At 40.7% G+C, this 17,449-nt stretch overlaps 2 protein-coding genes across 3 annotated transcripts in view; one reads left to right on the top strand and one right to left on the bottom strand.

Moving 5' to 3' along the window:
• Map3k13 (mitogen-activated protein kinase kinase kinase 13) overlaps positions 1-4,618 on the bottom strand; it is a 150,821-nt gene extending 146,203 nt beyond the window's left edge. Inside the window, exons 1-2 of the mRNA XM_090343313.1 lie at positions 4,553-4,618; positions 2,468-2,604 (exon numbers count right to left, since the gene is read on the bottom strand). The gene's annotated coding sequence lies outside the window, so the exon portion shown is untranslated. The remainder of the gene's footprint in view (positions 1-2,467; positions 2,605-4,552) is intronic.
• A 300-nt stretch (positions 4,619-4,918) lies between these two features.
• LOC150069046 (peroxisomal bifunctional enzyme-like) overlaps positions 4,919-17,449 on the top strand; it is a 44,455-nt gene continuing 31,924 nt past the window's right edge. The window contains exon 1 of one of the 2 annotated variants that reach the window (XM_090343300.1): positions 4,919-5,087. Coding sequence is in view for 1 of the 2 variants with exons in the window: in XM_090343291.1 (XP_090199417.1) it covers positions 12,277-12,350 (74 nt within the window). In the remaining variant the exon portion in view is untranslated. Of the gene's footprint in view, positions 5,088-12,230; positions 12,351-17,449 lie in introns of those variants that run through there. The other variant, XM_090343291.1, reaches the window with a different exon arrangement.

Genomic DNA, 17,449 nt, shown 5'->3' with positions numbered 1-17,449 from the left:
AGGCTAAGGCCCGAGGACAAACTGAGCCCACAAGTTGGGTTGAGCTATGTTACCTGGGCAACACTGCTAGACCCTTATTACCCCAAAAAATAGATGAAAGTATCAGCCAGTACTGACGTCCAACTCCATGGTATAACATTTATACAACATGCACAAGACTCTGAGCCAGATCCATAGCACTAATAAATAAATTAATTAATAAAATGAAAAATAAATACCTGACATTATTCCATCAATCTTGACTTGGCCTCTGGATTTAGTGACCTTCATTACGATAGTTAACAAATAATTTAGGGATGTATCTTAAGTAGCTGATTCTTTTATGCAAGGTTCACATAACATTAATGAAATGACTGTTATTTTTGTATTTCTTATCATCTAACTTGCCTATTACAATTACGTCAAATGGACCATAATTAAAGTGTGAGAAATATAAGAGACAAAATAAATAATGCATCAGACATTTTTGCTGAGTTTAATGTGGATAATCAGTAAACTAAAGGTAAGCAAAGATGGTTTACTGGTTTTAAAAAAAAAAAAAGAAAAAAGTCATTTTCTTGAAAGGTCCTAAACCAAACAAGGACAAAGAGAAATAATGATAGTAAGATTTGCTTAAGGCATATAGACTCCCAAGGCTGCAAGCTGTAGCTCAGAGATATAGTGTTGGTGTGATGCCCTGAGTTGGTTCTCAGCATCACAAGAGTAAAAAGTAGAATGAAAAAAGCCCTATCACTCAGAAAAAGTGGGAAGCTCAGAAGAATCATGCCAAAGCAACACAAAACGCAAAATACCATATCACTGGGTCAGGTCAGTAACATGCTACAAATAGTTCAACAGTACTAAATTTGGCAGCACTAGGCATTCAGCACTAATAAATTCTTATTAATAGTAACAATTTAATGTGAAAGTTTAAAATCTCTTAGTTTCACCAATCCTTCTTTGCAGCTCTGGAAAAAAACCCACATACACTTAGGTTACTATATAACCAAATCCTCCTAAACAAAATTTTAAGGACAGAAAGTCATAGGAATAGTAGCAAGCCTTCAAATTTCTTAAATTTGTTAAACAGCCTTGCTGTTTGTTTGCATCATGAAATAAAAATATGCCTATAGTCAAACCAAGATTGTGTTGTGTGTGTGTGTATAAGTGAGTCTTACTTTAAAAAAAAATGAGTCTTGGGGCCGGGAGTTTGGCCTAGTGGTTAAAGTGCTTGCCTAGCATGCATGAAGACCCGGGTCCGATTCCTGGCACCACATACATAGAAAAATAAAGCCAGAAGTGGTGCTGAGGCTCAAGTGGTAGAGCTCTAGCCTTGAGAAAGTCCAAGGACAGCGCTCAGGCCCTGAGCTCAAGCCCAGGACTGGCAAAAAAAAAAAAAAAAAAAAAATGAGTCTTGCTCTTCTACACATCTCATTCCATTCCTCACGGAATTCTGTCCATAGCTCCTTAAGTATGAGTAAAATTTGTATGTATATATATAAATATATGCTGCTTAAGATCACAAATAAAAATACTATGTAGTTCTGTATTGTATTTCTCAGTTAATTAGTATCTTAGAAGATTCTTCCATATCTGTATCTCTAGACCCACTTCCTTCTAAGAGCTGCCAGTATCACATTTTGTAAGCATTTATTTAACCTTACATCTAGGTTACTTTGAGCTGTTCCTGGGTCTTTTCTCATTTCAAAGATATGGTGATAAGTATATTTGTATGCAAATACTTGTGTGCAAAGGAAATATAAGTAAAAGATAAATTTCTAGAAACACTGCCTGTAATAATTAAACAAGTCCTAAACAAGTCACTAGCAGACTTACAAGAGACCAGAAAAAAGCTGTAAGTACAATGCTTAGTGATTAAAAAGTTCCAACACCACCAAAAAGCTAACACTAAGGTTTTGGGAATCAGGAAACTGATGGGTTAGGAAAAGTGAAATAGGAAACAAAGAAAAACTTTACCCTGGGACAGAATGATAAAAGAATGAGAGAACACATCACCTAAAAGGAAAAGTGGGGAGGGATTTGGGGATGGGAAGAGATGAATAAAGGGGAGGAGGAAAGTGAGGAAGAATAGAAAGAGGGAAAGAGAGGAGACAAAGGGAGGAAAAATGGAAATAAATGCAAATGTAAACATAAATGTAATATAAAGAAAAGGACATTTTGAGAGCTTCTTGCTTAAAAGCACAAAATAGAACGGAAAAACAGATTTAAGACAAAATTATACAGCCAAACTTAGATGTCAAATGATTTAAATGACTATTTGAGGCCTAATTTTTACAGGGTATCCACAGATGGATTTATTTCTCCCAGGCTCAGTGTTAGAAAGGAGACTCCCAGAAATGGTGAGAAAGTGGAACAGCAATCTTCCAGGAACAATATAGTCTTGTCAATCTCTTTAATTAGACTCCTGAAATTTCCTTTGCCCATTCAGGGCTATTTTAATAGCCCTAAAACATAGTCAACAACTTACCTCTTCCAAAGTGCTAGGAATTGAATGCCACAATACAAATTGATTCATGTTTTTGTCCATTAATATTCCGTTTGTCCATTAATATTCTTTAAATGAAGTCCATGTTAAGGGTCCACAGATATCAGTGCTCTGCAAAACTGAAAACCTCAAAAATGTCAATGTACATACCTAAGTTACCATATGGATACCAACTCATTATGGAAAATAGTTACACTATTGAGACTTGGATGAGCAAAGTTTAGAGGACATTACAACAACAAACTGAGGCAAAAAAAAACAGACTAAGGCAATGATATTAACTCAGGTCTCAATACATTACCTATTATCTTGTTTATATTATTCTGAACATAACATCATAGTAACAACATACAAAAACAGGGATGATTTAGATACTGAAAAATGAAGAATTAAAGATAGGCAAATCTGTAAATTTTAAATAAAGCATTTATGTAGGACTTTTAGTGCCTTCAACCTATTTGAAGACCTAAAAATGCTTAGTAGTATCTTTTAAAAAAAAAAAAGACAACAAAACACAAACAGATATAACACAACAAAATGTAGAGAACAATTCAATGCTCTCCACTCTGCTCTATCCAACCTTACACTAAGATAATAGAACTTTTCAAGGGCTAGTATTTCATCACATAGCCCACAGACATAAGCACCTCACTGGGTCTGCATGTAGGTGGTGATTCATGTCCAGATCTTATTACACAGCAGGATGTGTCATCTGCACCATATTCCATTAGATAACCATAAGCAATCTGGTAGTACTACTTGTGTTTGGAGGGCATACTCACTCTTTGTTACATCAGAAGCATTTTAGTTTAGTTTTGTTATTATTATTTATCATCTTGGCAGGGAAGGACTTCCTGCAACTATGTATGCATATATATAATATGAAAACCTCGATCTACATTTTTTTGCCAGTCCTGGCCTTAGCCCTGCCCTTGGATTTTCTTTCTTTCTTTTTTTTTTGCCAGTCTTGGGCTTGAGCTCAGGGCCTGAGCACTGTCCTTGGACTTTCTCAAGGCTAGAGCTCTACCACTTGAGCCACAGCACCACTTCCGGCTTTTTTCTGTGTATGTGGTACCAAGGAATCGAACCCAGGGCTTCATGCATGCTAGGCAAGCACGCTACCACTAGGCCAAACTCCAGGCCCTCGATCTACATTTTTATACATTTCTATTGACGTTTTTGTTGCCATTTTCATTTATCTCTCAGATGTTAGTAACCCAACATAAGAAAACGAAAAGAAGAAGAAGAAGAAGAGGAGGAGGAGGAGGAGGAGGAGGAGGAGGAGGAGGAGGAGGAGGAGGAAGAGGAGGAGGAGGAGGCGGCGGCAAGTGAGTTTATATCCTGAAAAGAAAGCACTTAGAGGTACTAAGGAGAATCACAGTGAGAAAACTACATCTTTATCATTTGATGACACAGGCCAACACTACCACCCCGTGCCATTCCCTGGCAACTTTTTCTCAGCAAAGGAAAGGAAAGTGCAAAAAAAAAAAAAAAGTCAGATGATCGCCTTATTCTTTCCCCACAGGGAGAGGTGCTCAACACACACATCTACATCTGTAAATTTCACTGACTTTAAAAGACAACAAAAAGTTCTGCCTCTCTCCCGCGTACAACACTGGTTCGTTAAGCCAACTAAACTGGAGTCGCTGCCACTATTCCAAAGTGGGCTACCACTGAAGTGTAGGAGAGCCACAGTCCGGCTCTTCCATTCGGGAACCCGTTCGCCCGTCTCCTAAAGACGCCAGGCAGTGGCGGGGCACTGGGCTACCATCTACGGATGGGAAGTCGGGATCCTGGCTCCTTGCTACGGGGGCGGGGAGGGGGGGTTCTGGGAGCCTGGCTCACATCAGTGCCCCAAGTCGATCCCCCACAGATTCTCAGAAGACCTCGGCCCGAGGACCCGGCTCCCCAGAGTCCCCCAAGTCCCCAACCCTTCAGGGAGTCTCCAAGCCGAGCAGCTCTTTCCGTCGCCACACGGAGTGCATGTACACCGTCACTCTCGGCCCAGACCTACAGGCCCGGGATTCCACCTCCGCCCACCACGCTGAAATCCCGCCCGCAGATTACCTGTCCCCGGCGTCCGAGGCTCCGAGCGGAGCGGACTCCCGTCCCGCCCACTGCGACGCCCTCCGCAGCACAGCACCGCCTCCCCGTGCGTCACGTCCGGCGCGTCGCATCCGGGAGGGGTCCCGCGCGGCTCCGCTGCGTGACGTCACTTCCGTCTTGTGGCTCGTGGGGTGTGTGTGTGTGTGTGTGTGTGTGTGTGTGTGTGTGTGTGTGTGTGTGTGTGTGTGTGTGTGTGTGTGTGTGTGTGTGTGTGTGTGTGTGTGTGTGTGTGTGTGTGTGTGTGTGTGTGTGTGTCTGTCTGTCTGTCTGTCTGTCTGTCTGTCTGTCTGTCTGTCTGTCTGTCTGTCTCTCCCCACTCTTCTCGGCTTCCCCTACGATCACCCGCCTCGCCTCGCCTCCGGCCTCTGTGCTTGCTTCTGCACCCTTCGATTCTGTGACTGCTACCCGCCCTCAACTGTTCGCCCCGGGCAGTGTGGGGAGTGCGAGCTCTGGGATGGGGCTTTCTACTGTCTGCAGCTGCCCCTCTCGCTTCGAGGCAAGTCTCTGGGCCTCTGCCTACCTGTATTTTATTCTTTTGGAGAAGTTCTGGGGCCTGCACGCGGCCCCTAAGCTTTTCTCATTCAAGGCTGGCATTCTACCACTTCAGCCTCAGCTCTGCTTCCGACTTTTTTGGGGGGGGCCGGGAGGGTAGATGGGGGGTCCTGGGAACTTAAACTCTGGTCCTGGGCGCTGTCCCTGAACTCTTCAGCTCAAGGCTAGCACTCCACCACTTCAGCCACAGCCCCATATGCGGTTTTCTAGGGGTTAATTGGAGATGCGTCTCCCGGACCGTTAGTGCCCGGGCTGGCTTTGAACCGGGATCCTCAGATCTCGGCCTCCTGTGTAGTTAGGATCATAGGCATAGGCCACCGGCGCATGGCAATTTCCAACATTTTGGATGTTAATCCGAGCTGAGCTTTACGGTGTTTCCTGTCCTGGCTGGTTTACCGCGATTCTCGGATTACAGGCGTCAGCTTCCAGCTCCCATCTCTCTGCCTGTTTGTAAATGTGAAACGCAATACTAGTACCTTGACCTTGGGGTTGATATTACTTAGCGCTGGCATTCTGAATCACTTCAATGTGCATTAATTGCTATGTTGTGCCCAAAGTACAATCCCCCAAAAGACCACCAGAGTCCACGATCAACGCAAGCAACAAAGAGCCATTTATTAGCAAGCTCGAGCTTGGTCCTCTGCGCCTTAGAAACCAGTGACACCTGGAGGCCTGAAGTACAGAATTAGCACAGCTTTTATAGTACAGAACAAACAAGTTTTAGTTTTCATTCTCACAGCCTCACATTTTGGTTAGCTTTTACATAGGGACATTCCACAATTTCTTATGGGTTTTGATGTTATGGTTTGCCACAGAAGTTTAGTTTTACATGACCTTGCTAGTTGTGGAACACAGCTGTTGTCCTATAGATTACCTTTGAACGTCCTTGCTAGCTCCTCTGAATAAACAACAGATGGAGCATTTCTCAGTTTTCCTGAGAAGAAACAGGGGATTTCTCAGACTTAATTAACTCTTGCACAATGGAGGCTGTTCTAACAAGATGGATTCCGTTACATTTAGCTTAGCTACTGCTCCTCAGCTACTCTTATCTATTATGAACTCTTGTTCCCCGTTCTGACATATGAATAGTGAAAGGCTAGAGTTAGTTTTTAATTTAATGAATCATCAGTGGTGGTTGATAGCTTCCTTGTTCCTTAGGAACTATGCATTCCTCCAGACAAAGATCAAATCATATATGAGAACCAGTCCTACTTGAAACCTTACTTGGAAGTTATGCTAAGCACTGAGGAAAAATGAATAAAACTCAGGCTTTGCCCTGTAGGAATGTGGATAACTCAGTAAATTACTTATGTAAGAAAAACCCAGAACAGAACATGGATCTGCTGAACTGAAGGTGGGGGACAGGGAGAGAAGAAGGGGAGGGGGGAAGAAAGAAGAAAGATAGAACTAAAAGGAAATTTAGGCTTAAGCATTTATTGTACCTCTTGTCTTTGCAGCTTAGACACATTAGATTTAGAGAAAAAGTTGACTGGCTGGGAGTTTGGCCTAGTGGTAGAGTGCTTGCCTAGCATTCACGAAGACCCAGTTCAATTCCTCGGCATTACATACATAGAAAAAAGCCAGAAGTGATATTTTGACTCAAGTGGTAGACCTCTAGCCTTGAGAAAGCCCAAAGACAGTGCTTAGGCCCAGAGTTCAAGCACCAGGACTTGGAAAAAAAAACGAGAAAGTGTTAACCAAAAATAACAGTGACGGTAGAGTGGATCAGAAGTGGAGCTTTAAAATATTCACCACTTATCCCCATCCCCCAAAACCTGCTTCAGGATGTTTAAAAAAAAAAAAAAAAGATACTTTACTGTTAAAATGCAAAGGACCAGGGAAATTCTAGACCAGAAGAAACTAGGGCAAGGCAACCTAGCAAACAGATAGCACACAATTCTGGTGATTGTGTGAATGTTATAAGGTGACCACTGTTGGGTTCATTCCAGAGTAATCTCTCTCCGATGTGGAAACTTAAATTGGCTCAAAAATGTGAGGCAATGCTTCAGCTCCGGTGAAATCTGCCTTCAGTTTTAACTGATCCAAGCACCCCTAGAAGATAAGCTTGCATGAATGCACAGCCAATGATCTGGCACAATTTCAATTTGTCTTCTGTAATTAAAAGAAAATTTACTTAACTGCTAAGCTTTTGATTTAGGACTATGATACTCGCATAAGAGGTGTTATTAACATGTTAGCAGTGTGTCTATATGCTAAATAACCCAGTATTTTCACAGACTAGCAATATAATTGAGATGAGTAAAATTTAAAATTTCTTTGGGGCTGGGAGCATATCCTAGTGGTAGAGTGCTTGCCAAGCATGTAGGAAGCCCTGGGCTCGATTTCTTGGAACCACATACACAGAAAAGGCCAGAAATAGAGTTGTGGCTCAAATGGTAGTGCCCTGGCCCTGAGTTCAAGCCCCAGGACCGGTAAAAAATAAAATAAAAAGATTTCTTTCAACTGTGTCATTAAATGGGCCAATAATGTATTTAATGAGTTTTGGGGACAGAGGAATTAAATAATCTTCCATATATCAAAGCCAGTGGCAGTCAGTTCTAGATTCTAAACCTCATAACTCCATTTACTTATTCATTTACTTATTGTCATTTAGTAATTGTTCAAAGGAATTTCAATTCAATATGCAAGTTTATGAATACACTGTATATTGATCACTGTGATCATATTTATTTACTTATTTATTAAGGAGATATGCTTAGCTAGGCACTAATGATCACAGATGTCTATCAGGAGCTTGTTGGTGAGAGAGGCGGCCTTGTTAAGTGGAAAATGAACTTAATATTATCATTGGCCTTTCAGTTCTTTTTCAACAAAGACACTCCACACACCAAGAACTTAATTTTTTCAATACAAAATATATTTTAAGGGGCCAGGAGTTTGGCCTAGAGGTAGAGTGCTTGCCTAGCATGCATGAAGACCCGGGTTTGATTCCTCTATACCACACACAGAAAAATCTGGAAGTGGTGCTGTGGCTCAAGTGGTAGAGCTTGAGAAAGCCCAAGGATAGTGCTCAGGCCCTGAGTTCAAGCTCTAGGACTGGCATATATATATCCACATATTGAAGAATTTCAAACTCATGATTTATGCATGTCTAAAAATCAGATTGAGTATCTAAGACTCAAGCCATTTGTCCTTGAGTTTCTTTTTATGCAGTCTTACAAATAAAGAAATTTGGGATCAGGCATGTTACAGATGTCCATTCTTGTCAGATGATAAATTTTATCAAGGGTGCCCCTTTTCCTTTTTCGCAAGGATACCTCCGCAATTTTGTGATTCAGTGCCTTAAAATGAATTTTTTTTTTTTTTTTTTTTTTTGCCAGTCATGGGGCTTGAACTAAGGGCCTGCGCACGGTCCTTGAAAACTTTTTGCTCAAGGCTAGTCCTCAGCCACTTGAGCCACAGCACCATTTCTGGCTTTTTCTGAGTGTGGAGTACCAAGGAATTGAATCCATGGCTTCATGCCTACGAGGCAAGCACTCTACCACTAGGCTATGCTCCTGGCTCCTTTTGTGTGTGTGTGTGTGTGTGTGTGTGTGTGTGTGTGTGTGTGTGTGTGTGTGTGTGTGTGTGTGTGTGTGTTTCCAGTCCTGGCTTGAATTCAGGGTTTGCATACTGTCCTTGGGCTTTCTCAAGGCTAGTGCTCTTCCACTTGAAGCACAGCACCACTTCCGCCTTTTTCTATGTACGTGGTACCAAGGAATGGAGTCTGGGTCTTCATGCATGCCCGGGAAGCACTCTACCACTAGGCCAAACTCCTGGTGCTGAATCTTTGTTAATGAATTGGACGATCCTAAACAAGCCACTTCATGTCTCTGTGCTTCCATCTTCTCTTTAAGGAATTTACCAGACAAAGCTTTTAATGTGTTGTGTCTACTAGAAAAAAAAAACATGACACCACCATGACCACTAGATGGCAGATGATAGCTTTTGTCTTTTTCCCCCCACTCCCCCCAATCAATGATAAAACAGAAAGCTTCTCACTAGGTTTTCAATAGACAATGCTATGGAGATAGGAAATGAGATTTTTATTAGGAATGTAGAGAAATCATGATTCTTCAGAGAAAAAAACTGAACTGCTATTTAGATCTCTCCAAATCCTTGGAAATACTGGGAGTGTGTTCTAGAATAACTATTGTCCGGGTCAATCTCGGGTATTCGTGCATGCTAGGCAAGCACTCCACTAGGCCAAACTCCCGGCCCTAGGCAGTACATCTTTTTTTTTTAATTTCTAATTTTCATAAGTAGAACCTCTTCTTTTTTATTTTTTATTGTAATTAATAGAAGGGTTACATGATATTCACCAGTTAGAAGGTACATTTTTAAAATAATTTATTAACATTGATTTTTACATCATATTTCAAATGACATGTTTAACAAACAAGTGTTAAAGAAGGGAATCTCTACATACAATCACTGGCACTTAGTTTTTAGAACATAAAAAAAATTAGGCTAAGGGTTATATGTATATCATAGATACATATTAATCCATGCAATAAAACATTATGTCTACAGAGTCATAGGTTTTTATGTCTATGTAGTTGTGTTTATATTTCCAATAGCATGTCCATAGCATTGGGTATACAAATATTGAGTCCTTGCTCTTGTACTAATAGCCACATATTAAGGATACCATGCGCCTTTTGTTCCTTTGGTCTTGACTTGTCTTACTCAACATGATTCGCTCTAGATTCATCCACTTCCCTGCAAGGCAGTATATCTTTTTGTCTTGAAAAAAAAAAGTAACATAAAATGGCCTTAAATAAGGGGATGTATTGACTTCTATAGCTGGAATACCCTGAGAGGCACAGAGTTAGCTGATTTGACAATTTTAAGATCACATTGAGGACCCATTTTTTCATTGCTTTGTCATCACTAACATCTGAATCCAGTTATTATATCTAGTTTTAAAGTGACAAATGGCTATAGCAGTTCATTGTACACATTATATGCATCTACACATTATATACATCAAAAGGGATGGGATTTAGACCTGGCGCTGGTGGCACACACCTGTAATGCTAGCTACTTAGAAAGCTGAGATCTGAGTATTGCAGTTCAAAGCCAGCAGGGCAGAAAAGTCTGTGAGATTCTTATCTCCAATTAAGCAAAGAAAAATCCAGAAGTGGAGACGTGGTTCAAGTGGTAGAGTGCTTGCCTTAAGCAAAAGGAGTCCAGAGACAGCTCCCAAACCCAGAGTTCAATTCCCAGGACATGCAAAAAAAAAAAAGAAAGTGAATTAGGGAACCTGTTAAATTCCATTAATGAAAGGATGTAAATCCTGGGCAAAATAATAATTCAGAGGAAGGCAGATTTTGAAAGGTTGACTGTATCTATTCCTAATCCACCAATCAGAGATAATGCAGAACAAATTGAAGTACAATCCTGAGAATCACGGTTTGCGGAGAGAAGGCTGGCTGGTCATAGGCTGTCAGAATATAGGAATAATGACAGCAAACATGATTTAAGTACAAGCTTATAGTCTCCATCTCATTAGATCCTCCTCCAGGTGGACTCAGTCTTTGTACATTACGGTCTGTAGGTCAGTACAGCAGTCTTGCTCCGCCTGGAGATTGTATCTGCAGAGACATTAATTGAAGTCACTGCTTGTGGAAGGAAAGGAAAAATAGCCTTGCTATGTAGAACAGACTTGATCTTACAGTGTTGTGAGACAAGGTCAAGCTCAGAGATTTCTAAGTGTCAAAGGAACTAGACACAGATTCATTTCACCTGGTTGCTCCCATAAGGCTGCATTGATTGTTGGCACTCACAGGCAGTGCATGGGGCTGTTACTGCTTGGCTGTCCTTGACCCTCCGACATGGATAATGAGTCTGTTTGTCCATGTTGTGTTGAAGGGATTCTATCTGTATATTTCTAGTGGTTGGAAAATTTTTCTTCAAGAGCAAAACAAGATGCATGAAATTAATCTTTAGTCATTATTAAGGTTTATGGACATCAGTAAAGAAGTATTTCATGTATATTTTTCCTCTTAGGTATTTCCATACCAATCATTTCCATTTCTAATCATTTGATGGATAGTGAGGACCGTAGGGAGCCAAGAGTTGGGACCTTGCCTGGTTTCTCTAGTCTCCAGGCAGGTCATGCACATAACTAGTGTTCAGCTGGTGAACAAGTAGATGGAGTGTTAGCAACTCCTCTCCTTAGAGAAAGCAGAAGAGAGAGAAAAAAAGATTGGACAAACAAGCAGCTTTTAAGTTGTGTCTTCCTTTCTGTGTAGCCATGAGAAAATGACTGTTCTGTACACGGATGGTTGTCAAAAGTACCAGCATTTAGGTGGAATGAAGGATGTGTGTGACTCACTAGGTCCAGACAGGCTATGTGGTGTGTAATTGTCTTGTGCATGGGGACCTAGCATGAATACGCAGAAGATGGGACAGCTTGTCTTTCAGTGAACCCAGAATATGCCTCCTGTCTGTAATCCCTCAGCCACTTTGGGAGACCCTGGACCCCCCAGCAATAAAGTCACCAGCACTCAGTGAACGGAGCTGGGAGTCAGTTTTATAGCAGCGCAGTGGCTACTCTCCGTCTTTGGGCTAATAGAGAGCAGCCACAAGCTTCCGTGGGGCTGAGCTTTTAAAGGCAAAGACCACACACAGGTGGTCGTCACCACACGACATCACCATATGACAATAACCACAAGGATGGTAGAGAAAGCCCAAGGACAGTGCTCAGGCCCTGTGTTCAAGCCCCAGTACTGGCTAAATAAAATAACCACAAGGATGAAACCACTCGCAGGTGGTCCAGCATGTAAAGCAGTTTTACAAAAACAAAAACAATTTGGCAGCTAAGCCTGCCAGCTTATTACACTGTCCAGCTGGGGCTCAGCTCTACCTGCTTTTTGGTGGACCTCTGGGAAGGTGTGATGACAAACTTCAGTACAGCAGGTAAGTGGTTCCCGGAAGGGGAATGTGGGTGAAAGGTGGCTGCAGAAAGGGGAGAAGGGGGAGGCAGGAGGCGGTGCCCGGCTCTCATTGGCTCGGCAGGCTTGCTCCTCCTCGCGGGGGCCGGCCCCCTGATCCCTGAAAAGTAGCCGGCCTAATAGGAGAGGAGGCAAGGGCAAAGGCCGCAGAGGAAACTACAGCCACCGAGGAAAATGACCGAGTACTTGAGGCTGCCCCACTCCCTGGCGCTCATCCGCCTGCGCAACCCACCTGTCAATGCAGTCAGGTAATGGGCTCTGCAGCCGGAACAGAGGGTCCTACAGGCCTGAGCCTGGATCTGGCTGACGCCGACGCTTAACAGATAAAGGAATTGGTTTGCGCTGGGTCTTTTCACGGGGGTCATCTCTGTGGATGTCACATTTCTGTGTGGTCAGGAAACAGGCTGAGACTCTGCTGGGGGAGCCAGCTTTAGTTTCACCAAGTTTGTGCTAACTTCGTGCTGAACGTTTTGCTAGCTTGCAGTTTTGATTGCTCCTATGAGCTTGCAATTCCAAAGGTCTTGACTTAATATGAGTTTGGACCTTGATCTCTTTCATTCCCCTACTTGGATGCAGACTGCCCTTACACTGGTGATTACACCGTTTACAAAACAAAGACTTCAGAGTGATGCTTGGTAATAGAATATTTGCCTCATACAAAATTAGATTCAGGCTGTACACTGGTGGCTCAGGCTGCTAATCCTAGCTATTCAAGAAGCTGACATCTGAAGATTACAATTTGAAGCCATCTGGAACAGGACACTCTGTAAGACTCTTTTTTTCCCCCTAATGAACCATCCAAACCCTGAAAGTCGAGCTGTGAATCAACTGGAAGTGGGGGAGATTAAGGCTGGTGGTATGTATATGTGTATGTGTGCCACATCTGCAGTTAGATGCAGGTGGCTCACATCAATAATCCTAGCAATAGGAGAGGTTAAAATCCAAGGGATTACAATTCCAGCCTAGCCCAGACAGAATCTGAACCAAAGGAGCAGGAGGATGGGGCTAGCCCACAGAAGGAAACAAGAATAACCAGCTCTGAAAGGCCTTGGAGGCAGGATTCAATCATAGAATGTCTATCTAGCAAGCACAAGGCCCTAAGTTCACATTCCAGTACTGCCTCTTCCCTTCCAAAAGGGAAGGAAAACTCAATTATATTGGAAGATTAAAAAATTTAATTGTTATATATGGAATTATATTGGTCGGACAAACATAACACCTTCGGAGTATTTATATACTAGTTAGACTAGGCTGATTTTCACTTTCTACTGTGGTTTCTGCTCACAATGATCCATCCTTAAGGGAAAAATGCTAGTCTAATACCCATAATTAACAATATTTTCTGATAGCTATATATCTCCTGTATATAAAATATAATGGCGATAAGAGTCTCACAGACTTTTCTGCCCAGGCTGGCTTTGAACTGCAATCCTCAGATTTCAGCCTCTTGAGTAGTTAGGATTACTTGTAGGCATACACTACAAGTGCCTGGCTTCCTATTTCACTTTTTTTTTTTTGCTTTATATTCTCTTTCCTTTCTCTTTCTCCTTTGTATTTTTAATTTTATTTATGAAGTTATCTCTTCCTATCTCACCAAGAGTCTTGAGTCTTTCTTCTTTTTGCTTCAACCAGTTTAAATCCTTCATAGATTAGCCAGCCATGTTTCTTGCACTCTGATGCATGCCAAGGCACTTTAAAAGTATAGGAAATGATGTGGTAAATTCCACATAGTAAAAATTTCACATTGTACATAAAAATTCAAGACAGACACATGCAGAACTAAAATGTTTCATGAAATCCAGCCTACCCTTATGTGTTTTATATTTCAGTATTTATATTTTTACTTATATTCTTTGTTTGAAAATTTATCACAAACTTTTTTGGACTATATTGATCACATGGGTTCCTCTCTCTCTCTCTCTCTCTCTCTCTCTCTCTCTCTCTCTCACACACACACACACACACACACACACACACACACACACATGCACACACACACAAACCTATTCAGAAGAAAAGATTTGCTATGATTGAAGAAGATGAAAATTTGCAGTCAGCAATGCTTCTCTCCAGACTCCTTTTCTTCTCTTTTTTTCCAGTCCTGGGGCTTGAACTCAGTGTTAGGGCCTGAGCATTGTCCTTGAGCTTCTCAAGACTAGAGCTCTACCACCTGAGCCATAGCACCAGTTCCAACTTTTTTCTATGTATGTGGTACCAAGGAATCAAACCCCGGTCTTTGTGAATGCAACATAAGCACTCTACCACTAGGCCAAACTCCTGGCCTCCAAACTGCTTTTCTATACCCAGTAATGTTAAGGGGATAAAATAATTTCCCAATCCCAAGATTGTTTAAAAAATATAAATAAAAGAGGAGAAGGGTTGATTAGAATGAGCAAAGCCAGTCTCCTCCTTCAGTAGCACTAAGTGAAATCATTTTTGTCTCACTTTGAGGCAGATTTCAAGAAAGCAGTTGGCCTGTGTTCCCAATCTACCATTCAATCAACCATGGGTATAAAGTGCAATTAGTTACATGCAGGGTACTTGAATTTCTAGTGAACAAACCTGATATTTTGCTGTTATCATTGCTCCCTGAACAATACAGGACACCAATTATTTACATGGCATTTCAATTTTATGGGGGCTTATTATTAGGGATTATATACAAACATGATACAATCTTATATGACAGACTTGAACATGAACATTTTGTCATGAGGAAGCTTTTCCTGAAAGAAATTTCACAGATACTGAAGGATGGGTTTTGATGGTCAGACTTGGTTTCTAATTAACTACTTAAAAGACAGATGTTTTGTATTTATTCTAGGTTAAGAGGTGAAATGAACCAGATGAAAGCTAATTATCATACACAAGGGCAAGTTTCATCTTTATTCACCTTTATTCCCTTAGATTTTGACTTCTCACTAGCTGGTCTTAAAAATACTTGTTCTTTATTTTTAAGATGTTTCCCTCACTAAGGAACAGAGATTTATTGAATCTTAGCTTGGTCATCAAGTATTTCTCTAATTAAAAAAAATATGTTTATTCCCCTCCTTTTCTCTTTCCTATTTCTAACTTTGTTGGGAAGCTTTCTAATGCACTGAGGTATGCTTATTTGAATAATTTTGGGTCCTATCTAAACAACATTTAAATCCTTTACTGTTTGTTTAGCCAGCTACACTTCCTTCATTCTGATGAATGATAGCCTGTTTTATAACTAACTGATTACTAACAACTGATTACTAAGCTTGTCTCCCAGGAAAATATTTTTATACTTTTTTTAAAAATGTATTTTATTGTTGGGATAATGTATAAAGTGGTTACAGTTACATTTGTCTCGAACCTTGATACCCCTTCTCATGTTATTGTCCCCCTTTCTCTCCTCCCTCTCCCTCCCAGTCACGTTCTTTTCCCCCTTTCTTCCCTATTTCAAATAAACCATAAGTGTGTATACTTGGGACTGGGTTACTTCACTTAATATGATTTTTTCCAAGTCTTTCCATTTCCTTTCAAATGGGGCAATGTCGTTCTTTCTGATGGCAGCATAGAATTCCATTGTGTATAAATACCACAACTTGTTGATCCACTCATCAACTGAGGGACATCTGGGTTGGTTCCATATCTTTGCTATGGTAAATAGTGCTGCAATGAACATCGCTTTAGTATGTCCTTATTTCTGAATATTTGGGTAAATGCCAAAGAGTGGAATTGCTTGGTAATAGGGAAGGTGACTGTGTTTAGTCTTTTGAGGAATCACCATACTGCTTTTCATAGTGATTGAATGAGTTTACACACCCACCAACAGTATAGTGATGATCTCTCCTGGCCACATCTCCTCCAGCATCTGTTGTTATTAGATTTCTTGATAATGGCCATTCTAACTGGAGTGAGGTGGAATCTTAGAGTTGTTTTGATTTGCATTTCTTGTATGGCCAGAGATATCCAACATTTCTTCCTGTGTCTATAGGCATTTTTCTTTCCTTTTTAGAAAAGTCTCTCTTTAAGTCTTTAGCCCACCTTTTATTGGGATGGTGTTTCTTTGAGGACTTGTTTTTTATATTAAAGAATTCATTAACATTGATTTTTACAGCATATTTCAAATGACATGTTTAACAAACAAGTGTTAAAGAAGGGAATCTCTATATACAATCACTGACAGTTTTTAGAACATGATCAAAATTAGGCTAAGGGTTTGTATACCATAGATAAATATTTATGAAATAAAACATTATGTCTATAGGATCATAGGTTTTTATGTCTATGTAGTTATGTTTATATTTCCAATAGCATGTGCATTCTTGTTGGGGTAAGGTGGTATCTTAGGGTTGTTTTTATTTGCATTTCCTTTATAACCATGGATGATGAACATTTTCTCTTATGCTTTTCTGCCATTTTAATCTCTTCTTCTGATAAGTCTCTCTTTAGTTCCCTTGCCCATTTAATGAATGGTTTGTTGGGTTTGGCGGGGATTGGTTTCTTGAGTTCCCTGTAGATACTGGATATTAAGCATTTGTCAGATGTATTGTTGATAACTATCAGATGTATTGTTGATGGCTGTCTCTCTACTTTTGCGACTATGCTTTTATCTGTGCAGAAACTTTTTATTTTTAGGTAGTCCCATTTATCGAGTCTCTCTCCAATCTGTTGTGACCTTAGGATTCTGTTCAGGAATCTTTTGCCTGTGCCTATGAGTTCCAGTGTCTCTTCTACTCTATCGTGTAGCAGTTTCAAGGTTTCCGGTCTGACATTGAGGTCTTTGATCCATTTTGAGCTAATGCTTGTGCATGGCAAAAGGCTAGAGTCAATTTTTAGTTTTCTGCATGTGGCTGCCCAGTTTTGCCAGCACCAATAATTGAATAGGCTGTTTGTTCCACTGTGTATCTTTGGCTCCTTTGTCAAATACAAGTTGACTATAGGTATGTAGTTCTGTTTCTGGGTCTTCTATTCTGTTCTGCTGATCTTCTGGACTGTTTTTGTGTCAATACCATGCGGTTTTTGTTATTATGGCTCTATAGTAGAGCTTAAAGTCTGGTATTGTATAACCACCTGCATTGCTCTTTTTGCCTGGAATTGTTTTGGCTATTCTAGGTCTTTTCTTGTTCCATATGAATCTTTGGATCATATCTTCTATTTCCGTGAAGAATGTCTTTGGGATTTTGCTGGGGATTGCATTGAATTTGTGTATTAATTTTGGCAGTATGGCCATTTTCACTATGTTGGTTCTCCCTAGCCATGAGTATGGCATGTCTTTCCATTTCCTGGTGTCCTCTTTAATTTCTTTCATTAGGCTTTTATAGTTTTCATTGAATAATTCCTTTACGTTTTTGGTTAAGTATATTCCTAAGTATTT

This window comes from Megascapheus bottae, chromosome 1, assembly GCF_031878675.1.
Source record: "Megascapheus bottae isolate mThoBot1 chromosome 1, mThoBot2.hap1, whole genome shotgun sequence".
Lineage (NCBI taxonomy): Eukaryota > Metazoa > Chordata > Mammalia > Rodentia > Geomyidae > Megascapheus > Megascapheus bottae.
The sequence above is the reverse complement of the archived record's forward strand: the minus strand, read 5'-3'. Positions and strand labels throughout refer to the sequence as shown.